The following is a 23,718-nucleotide window of genomic DNA, read 5'->3' as shown; positions in this document are numbered from 1 at the left end:
TTTCCACTGGTTTCTTTTGGACTTTGTTGTCTACTCATATTTTCTGAGCACAGACAGGAAAGCCAAATGCATTTTCAAGCATATCATGAACAATTGGTGGTAGACATGCATCTACACATTTGCAATTTAATAACATACTAGTGGAAGGTTAATAATATTGTTAGTCTTTACAAAATACTAATATACATGTTGAATAGCTTTTAATTATTTTCATTACAATGTTTAGTTAGGTTTCATTTATGATTTGATTTTTATATAAATTTATTTTTCATTTATTATTAACTTTAATAATTAGTTTTACTTTTTATTTATCAGTGTAATTAATTTATTATTTATAATTATTGTTTAGATTTTTTATTTTTTTATATTTGGATTTTGATATATGTTAATTTTTTAATTTAGATTTAAATTTTAAATTTACTCTAATTAACTATTTATTAATTTTATAAAATAAATCTTTATTAGTTATAATTTTTACTAATTTTTTTTTTTTTAATATTAGTAAATTTTGAAATATTTTAATTTTGAATTTAGATTTAAGTTTGAAATTTAATTTAGTAATTTGAGTTCTTTTTATGCAATTATAAATAATAATTAAATGCTATTAGAATTAATTTAATCATTTTCTTATTCTCTTCTTTTTTCTTTGTCTATTATACTTTTGAAGAAGATAGACTTTATATCACATTATCTATCCATCGTTTTGGATGTCTATTTGACAACATTTAATATTCAATTAAGACCTTTCCACACGATTACAATGAAATTCGAGTGGAACTTCCAGTTAATTCTTGCAAGTAAGCCTTGATCTCGATTGAACTATCATGTGTCCCACCTAGATAAGGAGTGGATTTCAAATTTTATTTAGATATTTCATGTCAAGCACTCAAATAAATGGCCTTATCAAGATCAATACACCATATTTTTCAACATTGATCGAATATGCTTACTTGTATTCTCATATTAACTATGATCTGTTTGCAAGAAGAGTGGTATAGATACAACATCAACAAAAGATATCAATGTCTTGACAAGTAGAAAACAATTATTGAAATAAAGTAGGTAAAAAATAAAATAGCAAAAAGAACCAAATCAATAATGATCCAACGAGTTTAGACATAGTAATCATCTTGCACGTCTCTACTTAAACATGTACCAACAATCTATGTTAGTTTATTTGATTAGTATAGTGAATGCAATACAATACAATATAAGGTTGTTGTGGTAAAACATTACCATAATTATTATATTAGAAATAATATTTCCTCTTTGTCTTACTCACTTCATATCTCTTGTTTTCTAACTATACCTCTTTATTTCTCAAGCTCTTTATCTCCCTCTCACTCCTCTATATCTCTTTCTATTTATCTCTCTCTCTCTCTCTCTCTCTCTCTCTCTCTCTCTCTCTCTCTCTCTCTCTCTCTCTCTCTCTCTCTCTCTCTGACTCTATCTCACTATTGGGTGAGTGCACCAAGATGGTGAACAGAAAAGTGGCCACATGCAATAAAAAAAATAAAATTTCTCATAACCTGTGCATGTTCTAGAAATTCAAAAATGCGCTAGGCTTGGTAACACCAAGCCTAGCAAAAAACAATTAAAAAATAAAAAGTTTCTCAAAACCCGTACTGGTTTTGAGGAAAATTATATTTTATAATAAAAAATCAAAAGTTCCTCAAAACCCGTACGGGTTTTGAGGAAGATTATATTTTATAGTAAAAAATCAAAAGTTCCTCAAAACCCGTACTGGTTTTGAGGAACATTATTTTTTATAATAAAAAATCAAAAGTTCCTCAAAACCCATACTGGTTTTGAGGAACATGATATTTTATAATAAAAAATGAAAAGTTCCTCAAAACCCTTGGACCATTATACTTTTTAGAAACTCGCAGGTTATGCAAAACTATAAGTTTTTGTCTTAGTTTTGCATAACCCATACGGGTTATATAAAACTAGGAACCAAATAGGAAGTGGGGAGAGAGAGAGAGAGTAGGAAGAGTGATAGGATAGGATAAGGAGGGGGACAGAGAGAGTTAGAGACAAAGAGAGAAGGGGATAGGAAGAGAGAGAGAGAGAGAGAGAGAGAGAGAGAGAGAGAGAGAGAGAGAGAGAGAGAGAGAGAGAGAGAGAGAGATGACATGATTAAGAGAGGGAGAGGAAGATAGAGAGAGTAGGGAGTAGGAAGAGAGGGATAGAATAGGATAAGGAGAGGGGGACAAAGAGAAAGAGTTAGAGTTAGAGACAGAGAGAAGGGGATAGGAAGAGAGAGAGAGAGAGAGAGAGAGAGAGAGAGAGAGAGAGAGAGAGAGAGAGAGAGAGGGAGATTAGGAAAAGGAGAGGGGGAGAGGGAGAGAGAGGGAGATTAGGAAAAGGAGAGGGGGAGAGGGAGAGAGAGGGAGAGAGAGAGAGTAGGAGATAGGGAGAGGGAGAGCACAGGATAAGGAGAGGGGGAGAGATAGAGGAGAAATTAGGAGAGAGGGAGAGAGAGAGGGAGGGCGGAGATGGGGAGAATAGGATAAAGAGAGGGATATTGGGGAAAGGAGATGGGGAGAGCGAGAGAGAGGGATATTGGGAAAAGGAGGGAGGGAGAGAGAGAGAGAGAGAGAGAGAGAGTAGGATAAGGAGAGGGGGAGGAAGAGAGAGGGGGAGAGATAGAGGAGAAATTGGGAGAGAGGGAGAGTGAGAGGGAGATTGGGGAAAGGAGAGGGGGAGAGGGAGAGAGAGGGAGATTGGGAAAAGGAGAGGGGGAGAGGGAGAGAGGGAGGGAGAGAGAGGGCGATTAGGAAAAGGAGAGGGGGAGAGGGAGAAGGAGAGGGGGGATGGAGAGAGGGAGGGAGATTGGGAAAAGGAGAAGGAGAGAGAGAAGGAGAGAGAGAGAGAGAGAGAGAGAGAGAGAGAGAGAGAGTAGGGGATAGGAAGAGAGGGTGATTGGGAAAAAGAGTGGGAGAGAGGGAGAGGGAGAGAGAGAGAGAGAGAGAGAGAGAGAGAGGGAGAGAGGGTAAGAGAGAATAGGGGATATGAAGAGAGGGAGATTGGGAAAAGGAGAGAGAGAGAGAGAGAGAGAGAGAGAGAGAGAGAGAGAGAGAGAGAGAATAGGATAAGGAGAGGGGGAGAGACAAAGGAGAAATTGGGAGAGAGGGAGAGGGAGAGGGAGGGCGGAGATGGGGAGAATAGGATAAAGAGAGAGAGAGAGAGAGAGAGAGGGGGGGGGGTAAGAAGAGAGGGATAGAATAGGATAAGGAGAGGGGGAGGGAGAGAGTGTTAGAGATAGAGAGAGAAGGGGATAGGAAGAGAGTGAGAGAGATAGGGAAAGAAAGATAAGGGAGAGAGGGTGAGAATAGGATTGAGAGAGAGAGAGAAGGGGATAGGAAGAGAGGGAGAGAATAGGATAAGGAGAGGGGGTGAGAAAGGCAGTTAGAGAGAGAGTAGGGGGAGAGGGGGTAAGATAGAGAATAGGGAATAAGAAGAGAGGGAGAGAATATGATAAGGAGAGGGGGAGGGAGTGAGAGGGGGAGAGAGAGAGGAGATTGGGAGAGAGGGAGAGGGAGAGGGAGAGGGAGAGATAGAGAGGGTGGAGATGGGGAGAATAGGATAGAGAGAGAGAGAGAGAGAGAGAGAGAGAGAATAGGATAAGATAACGAGAGGGGGAGGGAGAGGTAGGGGGAGAGGGAGATGTAGGGGAGAGAAAGAGAGAGAAGGGGAGAGGGTGATAATAGGATAGGATAATGAGAGAGAGAGAGAGAGAGAGAGAGAGAGAGAGAGAGATGAGGTAGAGAGGGTGAGAGACATGAGGTAGAGAGAATGAGAAGGAGAAGAGGGTGAGAGACTTGGCAGAGAGAGAAGTGTGAGGGGGAGAGAGATGAGATAGAACTCAAGAAGGATAATTAGAGCTCAGAATAGACAGAGACGGTGATGGAGGAAGGAAGACGAGAGAGAGGAAAAGAAGAGAGACATGCATGTATACAAACATATATACATATATCTATATAAATATATGTATATATATAACTATAGATATGCATATATACGTACATAAACACCTATTATATATGTATTTTGTGAAAATCAAAATAATGGTTTTTCATAACCCGTATGGGTTTTGTGAAACTCAAAATGATATTTTTCATAACCAATACGGGTTATGAAAAACCATAATTTTGGTTTTCCATAACCAGTACGGGTTATGGAAAACCATATTTTTGGTTTTTCATAACCCGTACGGGTTTTGGGAAATTCAAAATGATGGTTTTAGTTCTACATAACCCATATAGGTTATGTAGAACTATGAATGGTACTTTTGTTTTTCAAAACCCGAGTGGGTTATATTGCACATCAGAACCCGTGCAGGTTTTGGCTTGGTAAGAGGGTTGGAAAATGACCCTAAGACTTGGAAGCCCATTTTCCCTCCATTTCTGTTCCTTTACATATTTTTTCATCTTCCAACATGATTTCTCAACTTCATCATCATCAGGTTTACAAATGATCAAGTGGGTATCTCTAAAATTACCACCATAATCTCACACGTCTTCTCATCTTTCTGACCATATAATTTTTTCTATTTTTAGACAACATTAGCATAGTAAACTTTAATTTTCTTTACCAGTGCCTTGACAATCCTCACAGACATACATCTACCATTTTTTTAATAAATTTTGATATACTTAACCAAATTCAAAATAAACTACATATTATTGTTCTACATTAGATTCTATATAATTTTAAAAAAAAGGTTTTCATTTTCAATTATTTTGATGCAAGTTATGCCCAGCACATGAACAGGTACCAAATTTTCAGGATGTGGTCACTTCAAAAAATCATTAAAAAACAAATACTCAACAAAAAATTACAAAAAAATACACAACTTCTAGATCTCAATCTTACCTATCATCCTACCAAAGGGTTTTGCAAAATACTAAATCTAATTATATATTTTGTGCAGTGCACAAAAATAGCTATGTTATATTTTTCAGAAAAAATCAGGAACAGTTTTTTGTGCGAGAGAGGTTTGAACCTCTTAATCTTATCTAATTTTAAAAAACTTTAGTAGTTTAGAAACTAGATTCAGAATACTACAATTCTTATTCTTTTCTCAACTCCTAGTTTTGAGTGTGTGACCTTCGAATATCTCTTTGAAGTTCAGGTTTACCTGTTTTCAAAAAAAAAAAAAAGTGGCCACTTATACCCCCCTTTTGTTCACCTTCTTGGTGCACTTACCCTATTTATATCTATCTATATCCTTCTTTTCCCTCTCTATATATTTATCTCTCACTATCTATCTCCCTATCTCTATCTACTTTATCCATCCCTCTATATCTATCTATGTGTTTCCTTCTTCCTCTCTCCTTCTATCATCATCTCTACCTCTATCTTCATTTATTTGCCTATATCTCTAGATGTGTCTCCCTTTCTATCCATCGATTTCTCTCCCTCACCCTTTTCCTAGATCTCTATATCTATATCTCTTTACCTCTCTACCTCTCCCCATATTTCTTCATTCATCTCTCTCATTATCTTTATTTTGTTATCTCTACATATCTCTCTACGCCCCTCTCTCTCCATCTCTATATCTATCTCCAACTATATCTCTCTCATCCTCTATATCCTTATCTTTAAATTTTAAAAATTGGCAATGGAAGTGAATTTCTTTATATTTAAGAAGGCATTCCCTTATTTGAAAGGGGCGACCTGATTTTCGACATCAACGGTCTATAATGCTTCTCAAGGCTGCAAGATGATCAAAATTATTTGCATCGTTTGCTCATTTAATTTTTTATCATTGTCATTCATTATCGTCGTTTCTGGTTTATTTGTGACTACTCGCAAGTGATCGTGGTGTCACTTACAAAAGGAAAAGATGGTTGGCAGAGGATTTAACGTGAAAGGACATTGCGTACTTAATTCTATGTGATAGCTACTTTATTCTTTGTGTGCTTCCCTCTACAAATCTATGTACCTAACTCAACGAATACAAAGTTACTTTTACAACTTAAGAAAAAGTTTGAATTACATAGCGTAGCTCGGGGAAAAAGTTGTTCACACTACCCATTTTATCTTTAAAGCAAATATGCAATTCATTTTATTAATTTTTTTTATGCAATGGAGGGAGAGACTTTAACAACGACGTACACATATGACATGCCACTATCTTAGAAATATATAGATAAACATTACATTAGGGGAAGAGCACTAGTAGTCGAGCATGTATCGATTTTTGTGAGGGTTGTAAACAACTTCAAAGATGTTCTTATATACATGATGATAGTTGTTTATTTGATTATTTTTGTTGTGGATTGATGTAACAATGGCTAATTTTGCAAAAGGGTTCACTTTTAGACACAAGAAGATAAATTTGAATTTAGCATATTAGATCTTGATGTGTAGCCTAATATTGATCTAGATCATACACCATTTATCCAGTACAATATATTTATCAAGTGACTATAAATATACAATGCCGAAAATATACTAATTGAAAATGATAAATAATTGATAAATACTAAATAGAAATCAATTTGTCTACCAAATAAATCACATCAAATACTATATTTATACATTAAATAGTAGACTTACAAAACAATATAAAACAAAAATGCACTAGTATGTATTGATGGCATCCTCTTGTTCTTGAATATATCCCTTTGTCATCTTATCCAATCTTGCATTTATCTTATTATTCTTGAAAATAAAAGAAACATGGATCATATAATAAAAAGGTATTCTACATGATATTTTTTCCCTTGTGGCAGGAGGTCACATCATGTGTCCTTGTCACCAGTCACTGCATGCATGGGAAGGGAGAGTTTGGATGAAATTCAATCTAGTAGATCCTTATCTATCTGACGAGGCTTCCTTATCTATAACATTTTGGCGGATTTTTTCTCATGTCATGTCTCTCCCATTGCTCGACATGCTTACAGTCATGGCACATTGACTCTGGAATCCTTGTGAATATAAGTTGGCCATAGTCTTTGAGAGACAGATCTGCCCACCTCGCTAACTCTTTGCCCTTGCTTTAGCCTCATAATGCAGGGTTCGATTTTGTTTTTCGTTATAAACCTAGATAACATCTTAGGCAAATGAATATGGCAACAGTGAAAGAAGTAATGAGAATGAGAGTGTTATACAACCCTTTGCAATAGATGATGAGAGTGGAGATACAAAAGAAGAAATCCTTGATGAAAGGACCCTTATTCTTTGGGTAGAATATGAAAGCAATGTAAATCTGGTAAATCGGCATAGAGAGTGGTGTATAACATTCTGCAACAAATGAAGATGGATATATGCAGTAGTACTTCAAATAGATCTGAGTCATTAAACCTAATGTCATATTCTCACATGCTTCTTGGATGGTTAATTGCATGCTATTTGGACGATGATTGGCTCTCCTCTTCATCTCTATCTGTTACTCTATCTATGTCTATTTCTCTCCATCCCTCTCTCCCTATCTCTATATATCCTATATCCATGTCTCTATATCACTTCATCTCACTATCCACACTTCTACCTTTCTCTCTCTATTTTCCTATGTTTGCCTCTATTTATGTATTCCTCTTTATCTCTCCATCCTTATCTATATATAATTTTTTTCAAGTATATCTATCTCTCCTCTCTTTTTATGTCTCCATATACTTCTCTTTATATCCATCTCCTCTATCACCATCTCCTTCTCCATCTCTATATCTATCTTTCTCTCTATCATGTTTGCAAGGATGCATAGTTGATTTCAAGTTGTCACTTCTCCATTGAGACCTTTGTTGCACAAACAACATCATTTGCTAAATGACCTACCACTTCACCTCATGTACTATAAAAATATTTGCAATTAATAGAACGAAAAAATCCTAATTGACCTTCCAAACCTTTTCGGCATACCCAATCCTAATTGACCTTCCAAACCTTTTCGGCGTACCCATTGCACACCAAGGTGCAATTGCTAGTCTTAATGTTAATGTTTATAAAAGTATCTATCAAAAGAAATGTTAAAATATATTAATTTGAAGTTTTTTTATTTAATAAAAATTAAAAAAAAATAATTTGATGTGTTTGTGAATGTCAATGAAATTAAATTAAATAACTTAAATGAAATAAATTAAATAACATTATAATATTTAAGCTAATTAAGAATTGTTTAAGAATTAAAAAATAAATTGAATTGAATAACTAGAATTAAAATTTTTAAAATAACTTAAATTAAATAAAATAAATTAAATGAATAAAATTAAAGTAACTATTGCACCTTGGTGTGCAATGGGTATGTCGAGAAGATGTGAAAGGTCAATTACGAAAAAATTGGTCTATTTTTTACACAAATGTGTGTAGTGAATGAGTTCAATTGGTATGCTATGATGTTGTTTGTGCAACGAATGTTTTGATGGAGAAGTGATGGAATAAAATTAATTATGCATCCACTTAGAAGGATCCAATCATAATTGAAATAAAACCTTTGAATCAAGAAGATAATCAAGTTTCATTAGCAACATGCTCATGTTATGTTTGAAATAGGGTGAGAGGGAGATAGAGGTAGAGATAAGGCTAGAAGGAGGGAGGGAAATAAGGGGGATTAGCATGAGAGAGATGAGTAAGTAGATAGAGATAGAGAATAATATAGAGATACAAATAGAGATATAGATAGAGCTAGAGACAAAGATGGGGAAGGAGGAGAGAAAGATGGAGAGGAGAGAGATGTGGAGAGATAAAGAGAGGGACAAGAGAGGAAGAGATAGAGACGAAAGAGAAAAATAAATATAGTGTGAGAGAGGGAGAGATGACACATAGATATAGAAAGTGATATATATAAAGAGAGGCAAAAAAAATATAGATTGGTTTAAAATGACCGAGGAGGACATAGGGAGTGAAATAGACAGATGGATAGAGGGGGGAATGTTTAGAGATAGAGGGGAGAGAGGAAGATAGAGGTAGAGATAAATATGGAGCAAGAGAGGAAGAGGGAAAAACAAATAAAGAGATAGAGAGAGGGGGAGGGAGAATAAAGATAGAAAGATAGGATAAAGAGGGAGAGATAGAGAGATTTATATAGGAAGAGGGATATATATATATATATATATATATATATATATATATATATGTGGAGATATAGAGAGTGGTAAAGAGAGATAAAGAGATGGAAAAATAGAGAGAGCTAGAGATAGACAAATATAGATGGAGAAGGGTGAGAGAAGTAAGGAAAATAGAATAGGGAGGGGGATATGGGAGGAATAAAGAGGCGTAGAGAAAGATGTGGATATAAAGAGATGGAGAGAGGAAAGAGAGATCAATAGATAGTGAGGTGCAACAAAGAATCCTTGAGGGGTGCCATTTACTATCACTAAGAACTTGGTTTGAGATATATAGGATTTGATCCATTTACGCTACTTTTGATCAAACCCTAGTTTGATGAGAGATTTGATAAAAAAATTCCCAATTAAGTTTGTCGATTAGATCCTTTCTCCTCTAGTGCCATTGAATCCTCTCTCTTACTCATTAATTATTTTTCTATTTTATATAAAAATAGATTTGGGGGTAAATGGTGTGGTGGTTGAGCCGAGCAATGGGGGAGTCATATTCTATTATACAAAATAAACGACTTGCAAAAAATCAAATCCACACAACATACAGTATTTTGTTGGACTTTTTAGGTTTTAATAGTGTTGTTAAGGTGGATTATGAAGATTGAAATGATGAAAATCGTGTAAAAATCCATTGTATTTTGTAAATTTTGATTTTCATATCAAAATCTTTTTTGTATAGAGATTAGTCACATCCTACCTGTTCCTCTGAAAGTATTTTAATTGTGCATATGACAGAGGGATTTCTTGAATTATTCAACTTCTAAATTTTGCGGCAATGGCTATGTGACCCTTTAAACAACACCCCATAGCCCCTATTAGAATACACAATATTTTATGCACCCCTTCCCCTCCGTATATGGATGCCATACCTACCTGGGTCTTCGATTTTTATGTCTTCGTTGTCATACCCATACCATGCCCTCTCTCTTACCAGAAATTCTCTGCCTGGGTCTTCGGTTCTATTGGTTTAATATTTTATATTATTTATTTAATAAATTTTTAATTATATTTTCAATAGATTTTTAATATTTTTTTTATATAACTTTTTTTAATATATATATATATATATATATAACTGTGCTTTATTTATACTATTTTTTTATTATATAATATATTTATTTATTTTATATTTTTAAATATATTTTAAATTTAATATATTTTATTTATATTTTAGTTAATAAATTTAAAAAATATTTTTTCAGTTTATTTTTAGTATATTATTTTTTATAATATATTTTCTTAATGTACTTTGTTATAATTAGAAATTGATAATTAGGGTTAAAATCTTTAATTCTAATCTTAATTGTGACCCTTATTCTAACAATTTCTAATTATAATTCAAGCAATAACCAATTGTTACACTTGAAAATTTCTTTATTTGCCTTTCTACATTGTTTCAAATTGTATCCTATAATACTTGTATTTGTAATGATAAAAAGTATATATTTATATTATTTACAACAACTTACTAGGCAAGTCCCCTGCTTATAACTAATGATTCAAGGTCACATCATCAAATTTGATGCCACATCAATAGGGGAAGCGGGGAGGGCCAAATTTCTAATTATAATTCTTTAATTCTAATCTCAAACATGACCCTAATTCTAAAAATTTCTAATTATAACCCAAGAAATAACCATAACCATAATTTTAACATTAATTATAACCTTAACCTCAACTCTGACCCTAACACCAATTCTAACCCTAAATCTAATTAGAACCATAATCCTAATTCGAGTCCTAATCCTAAACTAAATTTTATTTTTATTTGATCCTAATTATAACCCTAGCTTTAATTCTAGCCTTATTTATTATCCTATTTGTAATTCTAATCGTAAGTTTACTCCTAATTTTGATTATAATTCTAACCCTAACCCTTATTCCAATTCAAACCCTAAGAATAAGCCTAATTTTAACCCTAAACCTAATCCTAACACAAAAAATAATCCTAACATTAATTGTACGCTTAACTTTAATAATGATTCTATCCTTAGCCCTATCCTTGACCCTAATCATAAGAATAACCCTAAAACTTATTTTAATCCTTACTCTAATTTTATTATAACCCTAACCCTTACTCTAACCATTAACCTACTTCTAACCTAACCATAAGCTTAATACTAATTTTAACCCTAATTATAATCTTACTTCTAAGCCTAATCATAACTAGTAGTTGAGCACCTTAACTTTGCACTTCTCATAATCCTAAATAGAAATTTCAAATTATTCCTAATTTTTTACAGCAACTTACTTCAAATGACAATTCCCATGCTTATAACTAAGGTTTCAAGGCCACGTCATCAAACATGATGTCACATCGGCATGCTTTTTGCTAAGGTGTCCAAAATAGCCCAAAAAACAATGAGACCAATAGTCGTGCATAAGGGGCCTCCATACTTGTCTAGCTAATGTGGCATCACATGATTGGTTGCTTTTTACAACTAAGGGTACATTTCATTCAATTATGGATATTCAAGTCACAACTACTGGTCCAATATTGTCAAAAATAAATTAGACATTAAATCAACAAGTATGGATATTAAATCAAGAACTGTTATTACATCAATTGGAAGGTCCTCTCTCTTATTCATGATGTAAGTTTTGAGATAGCACATGGCAAATCACCTTTATGGTACACTAATATTTGGGGAAGAAAGAGACTATTTCAATGTGAATGTGTAATTACCTTCCATTTTGACAACGAGAGCTTGGAGGGGGTATCTTGAAGATTCAAGATAGAGAAATAAGTGATGTATTATACTTTTGACTTATTATTCATGTACAAAATTGGCTCATTGGCCTGATTATAGTTAATGTAATATCTATTAATAGAATTGTTTATAAAATCGACTCATTGACTAAATTGACTCATTGTTTGTACTTTTGTTATTGGGATATTCTACATTAATAGAATTGTCTTCATTTTTTGTTATGTATTATTACAAGGGAGCAGAGATTGACAAGTCTTTCAGTAGTTCTAGGCAAAGATAGCTTAAATTTTCTAATTTTTTATAAATTTTAAGGAATATTTGTAATGTAGTCATTAATGAACCTCGACCTCAATGCCATAATTAAGCAACCTTAATCAAATTATTGGCATGATTTTGACTTTTTTCTTTTATGACTAAATTATAAGGTGATAAATTTTAATCAATTAGATACTCAATATTTAGTTTTGCTTTATGTTTGTATAACCTGAAGTTATGACAAATTCTACAATTACATATGTTCTTGATTTCACTTGTCTCAATCCAAGCTAAATGTAGATACAAACTTAGATAATTTAACAAACGAGTCATTTCAGTGTTTTTTAACCCTTAAGTGCAGAGGTTAATTTCACAATGAAAGTGGTATGCATTTATTATGGTGGAGTTGTGGTAGTTGCAACAATGTATATACACATTTCTCAGCTTGTCTCTCATAATTTCTTTAAAAATATAAATGTGTTTATGTATATGCATATGTTTCATGGTAGGAAAATCTTGTGGGCTATGAAGATAGTGATGAGGAAGAAGAATTTGCCAAGGGAGATGATGTTCAAATAGGGGAGAGGATCTAGTAGTTGAGAACCCTAACTTCGTACTTCTCATAATCCTACATAGAAATTTCAAATTACTCCTAATTTTTGCCACATCAACATCAAATAACTAAGGTTTCAGGGACACATCACCAAACATGATGCCACATCAACATGCTTTTTGCCAAGGTGTCCAAAATAGACCTAAAAAAGGTGAGACCAATAGTCGTGTATAAGGGGCCTCCATACTTGTGCAGTTGATGTGGCATCACATGATTGGTTGCTTTTTACAACTAAGGGTACATTTCCTTTAATTATGATATAAAGTCAGAACTATTAGTGCAATGTTGTCAAAAAAAAAATTAGACATCAAATCAACAAGTATAGGTATTAAAAAAATAAAAGAAATATACCCTAAATAAAATATATTAAAAAATTAAAAAATATAAAATAAATAAACTACACTAAAAATAAAGAAGATATATTTAAAAAAAATATAAATAAAATATATTAATAAATTAACTAAAAATATAATTAAAATCCGTCGCAGGAACTGAGTCTAGTTAGGGAATTGGCGCAGGGACATCTGAGCAGAGTCTTTTTGGCCTTGCATCAAATCTCTTGCCAACGCGCATGAGAGTCCTTAAAATAGTCATTTCGAAGCATTACAGATCAAGAAGTTGGTGATTTGGGAGCTATATTACGTTCCTTGGCGTTTACAAACTGAGAATTCCATTGACATCCATGGATTTTCTTTTCTGAGAAGGAGCAGATTCTATGCTGCGGAAGTGGTTCTTGCGCTGGAATATCTTCACAAGAAGGGGATCGTGTACAGAGATCTAAAGCCAAAAAACATACTCGTCCAAGATAGCGGTCACATTATGCTTACTGATTTCGATCTTTCCCTCCGCCTTTCTTCTACAGAGAAACTGCTTTCTTATTCCAAAGATTCCGGCGAGTGTAGCTCTCAACGGTCATATTCATTGGTGGGAACGAAGGAATACATGGCGACGGAGATTTTGTGGAGCACTGGACACGCCTTTCCGGTAGACTGGTGGTCGCTCGGAATTTTCCTGTACGAGATGGTATACGGCCGGACTCCCTTCGGCGGGGCTAACAGAAAGGAAACTTTTTATAACAATCTTTGCAAAGATCCATTCTTTACGGGACCGTTTTCCGCACTGCAAGATCTGATCGAAAAGTTTCTGGTGAAAGAGCCCTACAGAAGTTTGGGGTCTTCCAGAAGGGCTGAAGAAGTGAAAAATCATTACCGATGGGAGGAATTGGAATTTGTGTCGAGGCCTCCATTAATTCCCTATAATTTTTCTTGTAATCACTGTTCTCTTTCTTCACAGCAGCGTGGCTTGATGCCGAATGAGAATTTCAATGCTGATTCTCTCAAACCACAAGATTCCATTTTCGAATATTTTTAATTCCGCTCTGTTATAAAATCTCCGTCAAAGCTAGGCTGCCATTACAAACTTACACATAGCAGAGCTTGTCGATCCCACCGTACCAGATATTGGTTCTTGTTGAAAGTAAAGGCTCAAATAACTCCAACCTCTCTTTAATGAAGTTTGTATCTGATTCCAGGTTAGTCGTACTACACCTGCTATAAACATGTGATATCTGTGCCACCAATGGAATATACCTATTATCTATCATTTTAAAAGGAGAAATTTGATTTATGTTTCATTTGTAAAATTGGAACATCCTGAGATGTAAATGAGTATTAAAAAGATATATACAATAGTTAAGAACAAGTGTGTAATAGTAAAAACAGGAATATGTTAATAATTATTTTATTTTAAATTTGATTGTCATATATATACATCTATTTAAAGGAATGTCTTAGAGATATGTCAATTTGAAATTATTTGATTTAACATTCGATATTAGAGATAAACAACTATTTTTTACATTTTTTAATTTTATTAATTGAAAAAACTATCATTTGATAATTCTACTTTTTTTAAATCAATTATTTACATCTTATTTTTTGTATTTATATTTTAAAGAAATACTATAGTACTAGCCTTGGTCTCTAACACCAAAATAGGACACTAGTTCCATTCTAAGATGTGTACTTGGGATGCTAATATCCCACTTGGGTGCTAGTGTAGGTAGTGTACCACCGTTGTACAACAGATTTTGAGTGACATCCTAATTCCAAAAGATTCTAGTATGTCACATCTGATATCAAGGATCAGATTGCAAATTTCCACACAGACCCGCATTTTCAAGTCAAACTTATGTTCACAAGTGCTTCTTTGATTCTCCTATTTAGACTTTTCTTCGTGCCTCTATGTCTCATCTATAGCTTGTTGTTTCATGTCAATTCTTCATTATTCACCCTAGATCTAACATTCAAATATAATCAAATCAATTTCAACTAGACAAAGGAAAAAGAACTTGATTTGCATTCAATCCTCTTGCATTGGATCAATTAAGTTTTCGACCTTCTTTAATGTATTGTTTGAAAAGTTAGTACATTTCTTAGTTGACAAAGTTTAACTTATGAAACCCTAATTTTCCATTCAATACAGTAACCAAATACATTTGATAGTTTTTGGTGGATAGTTGTACTCTACCTACCCTCACATAAGATTAAGATACATGTCAAGATATTGCGCATACTCCTAACTATTACCTTTTCCTCTATAAGCAGGACTTATGTATATGTTTTTTCACCTCTCATCTCAATACATTTGTAAATTGGTGAAAAATCATCTAGTTGATGATTCATGAGTTTAAAAAGGAAGGCATAAACCAGAGGAACCCAATGGAAAGTTGAGGTCAATTTTACGGAAATGAAGGACGCGGCCACTGTAATGCCAAGCACAGATTCCGTGTAATTGTACGTTAATGGAGTCAATCCATCGAGGCCCTGCTGCCGCGTAAAGTGCTTCATTGACGTGGTGAGATGGATGGATGAGTTACCGTGCATTTGGTTGTTAGTAGAGAAGATAAGGACGACGCAAATGAATGTTAGCTTTTCTAGTAAGGTCACAGTAGCACGGCATTGAAGCGGCCAATCCACCCATTTCTTCCCTTTCTCAGGCTGGGCGGTGGAGGCGGGGACCGGAATTTTTCAATGTCCTCAAGCTCCAAATGGTTGGTCGTAACAGTTTAATGTTCAATATTATCTCATTTGTCGTTAAAGTTGTGTAGTTTTTGCTGATTTAATGTTCAATATTTTTAGTAATGAATTAATAGTTGTGACTTTAAAGTATGTTAATGTTGATCATGAGTACTCATAATTGAACAAAATGTATTTCTTACATCTGAAAAGCAACAAATCATGTGGTATTAGGGTACCAATGAAACATGACCTATTCCAAATATTGGTCTATCTTTTTTTGAGGTCTTTTTGGACACCTCAACAAAGATGTAGCATCATATTTGGGGATGTGGACCTAAAACTTTAGTTATAAGCAAGAGACTTGTCAAGTAGGTTTTTTCAACAAAAAAAAAAGTGATTTGAAATTGTCAATGTAGGACTTTGAGAGGTGCAAAACTAGGGTGCTCAACTATTTATTCTTCTCTCCTAAGAAGTTGATTTCTTATGATTTTGGATTTTGAGTTGGTGAGATTTTATTAACCAAAAGGTGTAAAGACTAAAATATATATTGAGTTGGTGTTCATAAATTTTATTTAATTAGTACAAGAATTTAAAGATTTCATTAGATAGTTTTTTTATTAAGGGAAAATTAGGGTTTGAAGAGACCCCAAAACCCTAAGAACAAAGAGCTAACAATAGGAAACACACAGCTAACCTGCAACTCAACAACAACAACAAAACTAAAAAAGAAGACCTCTAACACAACAGGCTTAAACACAAAGAGCAGTAGACATTTAATAAAGATTTTTCAAGGCCTCGACAACTTCTACTTTCATTTAGTTCAAATTATGAGACGGGTTCTTCAGATTTTGCAACTCGTGCTTGGCCTGCACCCTAGACTTTTTAAGCTTCCCTTGGGTTTGAGTAGAAGGGCCATTGCCATCACTCACTTTCTTGCCCTTGTCCACCTTATTAAATGTCCATTTTCTATAGTTTGTATCAGATTTGCACAAATTACATTAGATGTATTTATTCTTTAGGAAACTTGCAATTTTATCAAAAACTGTGCTATCGGGTTATCCCAAATGGCTCCAACTTAACCAAATAACAACACAATTTCATGAATCTAAAAATGGAAGTTTTTATTAAAATTTTAGTAGCATAATGACATGTAAAATGATACTTTCAGATCTTCTCAAAATAGATTACAAAATGGCCTCCGAAACGGGGCTCAAATATGCATGGAATTCAATGGAAATTATCAGAAACACACAAGAAACTCACACCAAAGGCCACCAACAACCCAATACATTTATTGGAAACATAAATGACAACAATATTATTGTACTACAACAACAAACCAATCTGAAAACACCAAACCCAATAGAGAACAACAAAACCCTTGCAAACCCCACCTGGAAACACACTCAAATCACACACAAATCTGCATTGTTCAACACAATGGCAAACTCTACATGAGCTTGCACATGGAAGATCTTTAAACTCCCATCCTTAGCCTTCCTAGAAACCTGCAAACTCTCGTTCTTCAGTCTCCTTCTCCACAGGTTTAGCAACCCCTAAAGAAAAGCAAAGCAATGAGCAAAATCAAGTCTAGAAATCCACCAAAATGGTACCAAACCCTTTAAAAAGCTTGCACAACCAAAATCACAACCAAAAAGGGTAAATAAATCCATTTCCAATAATATGTAATGCCTCACATCCCATTGATTGCCAAATAATCAAATACTTTCCCTAAAAAATGTTTTTTTAATACTCCATCGCCATGACAATAGTTTTTTTTCATTTTCCCAAAATACTCCTCCACAAATCATGCCACCTTTGGCTAAAAGGAATTAAAATATTAATTTGATGATTGAATATTATTTATTTAATTAAAGCATCAAATAAAGATCGTTAATTTCCCATTTGAACTAATAATCCCAATTAACTATTTTGACAACCAATGCTAAAACTAGCTGGAACTATTTTTTTGAAAAGGGGACATGACAAGTCCTCCCTCCCAAATATTGCTTGTCCTCAAGAAATGGAGGTTGGGATACTCAAGAATCTCGACTCCCTCCCAAGTTGCATCCTTCAATGGCAATCCCTTCCATTTGACTAGATACTCTATGATGCTCATATTTCTCAATCTTATCTCTCTTGTTTCCAACACCCTCTCTAGTATTAAAACTAATTTCCCTTCATCATCAAGAGGTGGTAACTCTATAGATACTATGACCTACTGTCCCATAACCTTCTTTAAGTAAGAAACATGGAAAACATTATGTGTTTTTCTATTAGGTGGAAGCTCCAATTCATAAGCTACCTCTCCTACCTTCTTGGTGATCTTGTAGGGCCCATAAAACCTTGGTTTGAGCTTCTCCACCCCACTCCTCTTCAAGGTTCTTTGCTTATATGGCTGCAACCTAACAAATACCAAGTCTCCCACCTCAAAAGATCTTTCTGTTCTCTTTTTATCTGCATATAACTTTTGCTGATTTTGTGCATGATGTAGGTTATCCTTGAGAGACCTTAGTATGTCTTGGCTTTGCTTAATGAAGTCATCTGCTACAGGTACTCTACTATCTTAAAGTACTAGATCAACAAAGGAAAGGGCATCATAACCATAGATAGCATGGAAAGGAGGCATACTAATACACATATGATGGGATGTATTATAGCAATAATCCCCTAGATGCAACCATTTTACCCAAGCATGCTGCTGATTTGAAACATAGTTCCTCAAATATCCCTCTATCCATTTATTAACTATTTATGTTTGTCCATCAGTTTGTGGGTGATAACTCGTGTTGGGGGTGAGTTATGTTCCTATCAAATGAAAGAGTTACTTCCAAAAATATCTAAGAAATCTATTGTCTCTATCACTGGCAATGTTCTTAGGCAAACCATGTAATCTGGAAATTTCTTTGAAGAACAAATCCTGCCACTTGTGATGCCTTGAAATCAGATGTGATAGGAAATAAATGTGCATACTTAGTTAATCTATCTACCACCACATATACACAATCCTTACCTTGAGCCTTAGGAAACCCAGTGATGAAGTCCATGGAAATGCTTTCCCATTTTTGTTTGGGAATGGGGAGTGGTTGCAATAACCCCACTGGAAAAATATGTTCACTCGTATTCTATTGACATACCATGCATTTCTTAATGTGTTTAAACACATCCTCCTTCATACCCTTCCACACAAAACGCTCTCGGATCTTCCTGTATGTTTTGAAATACCCTTAATGACCAGCCAATGGTGTGTCATGAAAGGCCCTCAATATCTTTTCCTTAATCTTTGATCTTGGTACTAAGAACACCCTGCTCGTGTAATAGATCAATCCATCTAAAAAAAATTGTATCTATCATCTCCCACTAACTCATCCAAAATATTAGTAGCGTAGGAATCCTTAGCATATTCTGAAATTATGGAGACTTTCCGATCATCAGAAATAGACGTTAAAGAACATAGAGTGGGCTTCCTTGAGAGAGCATCAACAACTACATTTTTCTTTCCTTTTACATATTCAATCTCAAAATTATAAGCTTGCAATTTACTCACCCGTTTTTGTTGGCGGTCATTCAAATCCCTTTGGTTCAAGAAGAACTTGAGGCTATTATGATTTGTCTTAACAAAAAATCTCCCACATACCAAATATTGTCTGAATTTGTCAAGCGCATGCATGATTGCCAATATTTCTGATGCAGGAGCATCCCCGGTTCATAGCAATCTTGCATCAACCAAAAATATTTTCTTTATGTTTTGCTTTCTGTTTGCAGTTTTAGTTTTCCTTTCTATGTGTCCCAGTTTTGGCTCACTGGATCCTATGGAGTTGGATTCTTCTTGAAGGCTTGATCATCTTTCTTTCTTTCAGACCACATCGCATTTGGATCATTTTCCGGCAAGATATCGCTATCAGTTTCCTTGGCAGTTTCCTATTACCGGTTGGCAGTTCTTATTACTGGTTGCCTGGACCTATTTTGGTGATCTATCAGAACCCCTTCCAAAGCTTGTAGAGCCTTGGGAGTTGATTCTGATGTTCCTTGGTGTGTGGCTGACCTTTTCCCATGATCTACATTTCATCCTTTGGTACCTCCTCACCGGTGACTGCTTCAATTTCCTTGTCATAGATGGAATACCCTCTCTCTAATTGATTCAGTTTTATGCTCTCAAATGCTATTGGATGTCCCCTTTGAGTTAGGACAACCCCTATACCTTCTCCAGAAGCATCACATTCAACAACAAAAGGTAAAGAGAAATATGGAATTGCAAGCACAAGGCATGAACTCATTACCTCCTTAAGCTTGTCAATTATTTTTTGTGCTACTTCTATCCATACAAAGACTTCTTTCTTATTCAAATCAGTCAAAGAGAAAGCAAGTTGAGAAAATCCTTTGACAAACCTCCTATAGTAGCTACACAACCCAAAGAACCCTCTCAATTGTGTAAGATTGGTAGGTGGTGGCCAATCCAAAATTGTTTGAATTTTTTGTTGATCAACCTGCACTCCCTTAAAGCTTATAACATGTCCCAAGTATAGTATCTCAGTCAAAGCAAATTCACATTTGGATAATTTAGCATAGAAGGATTGTTGCTCCAAGATGCCCAAAACAATATATATATGCTCTAGATGCTCTTTCCATGTTTTACTATAAATCAAAATATCATCAAAGATCACCAAAACAAATTTTCGAAGTTGTTTTTTGAATACCTTATTCATACAAGATTGGAATGTTGCTGGTGCATTAGTGAGACCAAATGACATAACAAGAAATTCAAAGTGACCATAGTGACATCTGAAAGCGGTCTTCTCCACATCTTCCTTCCTCATGCAGATCTGATGGTAACCTGATCTCAAGTCAATTTTTGAAAAGTATACTGCACCATGTAACTCATCAATGATTTCATATAAGCATGGTATGGGATACCTGTTTTTTATGGTTCTCTTTTTTATAGCCCTCTAGTCTATACACATTCTCATTGTACCATCCTTTTTCTTCACAAGTACCACAAAAGATGCAAACAGGCTAGAGTTGGGCCTTATGAATCCCATGTCCAAGAGTTCCTTAATGGTCTTTTCTATTTCCTCCTTATAACCCTTGGATAGTGGTATGGAGTAGCTATAACTAGTTTGGCACCTTGTTCTAACTCTATAACATGCTCAAATCCCCTATCTGGTGGTAATCCTGGAGGCAAATCATTGAAAACTACACTATGCTTATCAAGAATTTCCTTAATTTCAAAATGAAAATTACCTTGTTTATTAGAAGATCTTGTGGGGTGGATTATGATTCCCACTACCCATGCTACTCATCCTCTTCGAAAAGTCCTCTCCATCCTCTTTGCAGTGACCATCCTACGTTCTCCATTCGATAAGCCTCTCAATAGGACTTCTTTCCCATTGGACTGGAACTTGAACTCCATGGTTTGATGGTTCATGTAATAGCCTCCAATGGAGTGCAACCATTGAACTCCCAATACAATATTTGTTTCCCCACTGCCAACAACATAGAAGTCATCACATAGCTCATAATCTCCTAAAGTCATCCTGAGTTATTTCACCACTCGTGTGCAAGGCATAGTGAACCCATCAGCTACAGTAACATTGAATCCCTTGCAATATTCTTCTTTATGTCCTCTCTTCATGAAAAATCCTTCATCTATAAAGTTGTGAGTTTCCTCACTATCAAGAAGGAGTGTCATCCTCCGCCTTGCTAGTACCACTCGAATTCGGAAAGGATGATACCTTGGTGCCCTTGATAATGCTGCCAAAGTGCCCTCCTTGTTGATTTCTTTTTCTTTCTCTTCTTCTTCTTCTTCCTTAGTGTCATGAAATTCCTCATTCTCATTTGAATCAGATTCGGAAGCAACCTCAATATAGTCCACTTGACCTTTCCCCAGACACTTTTTTCTCGGAACCCATGATTCTTTGCAAGTAAAGCAAATATTTTTCCTTCGAAGTTCACTCTTAGTCTCTGCATCTATCTTCTTATTTGCTGCATTTGACACATTCTTTAATGGTGGAGGTGGAAATGTATTTTTCTGAAAATTTCCCTTATGTTGCTAGAAATTTGGAGGTTTTTGATTGGTCATTGGTTTCTTGGGCATGGAAGTTTCAAGGTGCAAACTTCTTTTGATAGCTTCCTGTAATGTTGAGGGTGAGAAAGCCTTAACCAAACCCCTAACTCGATCTTCAAGACCCTCAAGGAAAAGATAAATAATTCTTTTTTCTGTCATATTAGGTACCATAATAGCCACTCTCTAAAATTCTTCTACATACTGATTAACATATTTGGTTTGCCTCAAATTTGACAATTCTTTAAAATACTCTTCCTCATCCTTGAGTTCAAATCTATCTATCACTCTTTGACTAAACTCATCAAAAGTAGTTACCTGATCATGACCTTGAGTAGTCATTCCATGATACCACCAGTCATAAGCCGCTTCTTCCAAATGTAGAGTTGCAAACTGAACTGCATATTTCTCCTTCATGGGATTAAGAGTAAAGAAGGTTTGTAATTTTTGTAACCATGCTCTAGCAAAAATTTTGCTTGTTCCATCAAAGGTAGTGTTGGGAAAAATGGTGTCTCAACCTTGCATTTATATGAGGTTACTATTTATAGTAAGTTTTTATTTGAGCACGAAATGGTGCGAAACTCTCCCTGAAGCTTCTGGTTGGCTAGATAAGCATTCCGGTAAAGTTTCGTCGCAAGGTCACAGCTAGTTTTGAAGATATTAAAGTTTTCATCTTGGAGGGGTGCAATAAAATGTTTAAACTTAATTTTGGGGACTTTAGAGGCTCCAAAACGCCCTAAAAAGTGGCCGTAACCGGCGAAGCTGGTTACGAGGTGATAGAGCACTTCGCGAGCTTTCCGGCGCTTCAAACGGTTCGTCAATCGGACACCCGGTTCTCAAGTTATGGCCTCCGGAAGTTTGTACTCCTGAAATAGGAAAAATAATTTGTATCGAATACATAAATGAGCTGTAAAAGGGAGCGACACGTGTTGATGTGTGCTTTAACATGTCATAGAAGGGAGATAAGGTCGGCTACACCTTATTGGGTGGTTTTAGCCCATGGTTTTGTAATACCGTTTGACGGTTTCTTGTATTGTATCTCCTATTTATGAGGTGTGTGAGATAGAGGTTGTGTGTAAAGAGTCCTATGGCTATTGAGTTGCCTCTGAATCTCTGATTAGTGGTACTCCTGTGAAGAGCTTGCTCTGCAAGTATTTTGTAATCTGTTTTTGATTGCTGAATAAAATATTGAGCTGCTTTTGGAGGGTGGGGTTTTTCTCCCGAAAGGGTTTTCCCCACGTAAATCATTGTGTTGTGGTATGAATGCTATTATATCTATTTCTATTTTCTGTAACTGTTGTAATGATCTGAAAAAGTTTTGCATTACCCTCCTCTCAAGGTTAGTGTAGGAAGTTGTTTCCGCTACTTAACTTCCTTACAGGTAGGGGCTGAAAATTTTCTTATTTTATTTTTGAGTTCCTTCCCACTAGTATCTTGGTCTCTCCTATACTCTTTCTTGGGAAACAAAGTGTTCATCATGTCCACATATTCTCTGAAAGGTACCGAACCTCTAAAGTCATCATCCAAGCTATTGTAAGTGGCCCTCATTGCAACCAGGTTTCTAACCTCTTCCATAGGATTAAGGGATGGATTTGATACCGATGTCTCTTCTGCAGGTAAGAACATACTTTTTACTGATTTAGGGGATGTGGATTTCAAAATCTTTGGCTCCACCAAAGTGTTTCCTTTCTCATTAGTAGACACTTCTCCTTGGAGTTTTTCTGTCAATAACCGTAGGAATTCTCTAGTTTCTATCAAACTATATGCAGTTTTCTTTCGGTTGTTCTACATGTCTAGAAAAAAATTTCTACTCGTTTCATATGGGTCAGCCATTCTTATTTCTTCTTTGGATTTTGTATATTTATTTTCAACCAAATATTTGTTCAAAATTTCTTTATTCTTCACTGCAAATACCTTTTTTCTTGTTCACTCGATTGCATGCAAATTGGTATAAACCCTCAGGATGGCAAGATCATAGCTCTGATACCATTGA

General features: G+C 35.0%; 1 protein-coding gene across 1 annotated transcript; it reads left to right on the top strand.

The window, feature by feature from the left end:
• Positions 1 to 13,586: 13,586 nt before the first annotated feature.
• Positions 13,587 to 14,015, top strand: LOC131071783 (serine/threonine-protein kinase UCN-like). Its single transcript, XM_058007737.2, has one exon. The coding sequence runs from the start codon at positions 13,587 to 13,589 to the stop codon at positions 14,013 to 14,015; it is 429 nt and encodes a 142-aa protein (XP_057863720.2).
• Positions 14,016 to 23,718: the final 9,703 nt, after the last annotated feature.

Source organism: Cryptomeria japonica, chromosome 6 (genome assembly GCF_030272615.1).
Source record: "Cryptomeria japonica chromosome 6, Sugi_1.0, whole genome shotgun sequence".
NCBI lineage: Eukaryota > Viridiplantae > Streptophyta > Pinopsida > Cupressales > Cupressaceae > Cryptomeria > Cryptomeria japonica.
Note: the sequence above shows the minus strand (reverse complement) of the source record. Positions and strands in the feature narration are given on the sequence as shown.

What these genes read in the sequence shown, in the direction of transcription:
- LOC131071783 (XM_058007737.2), top strand. Translation starts at nt 13,587, where the DNA reads ATGGCGACGGAGATTTTGTGGAGCACTGGACACGCCTTTCCGGTAGAC.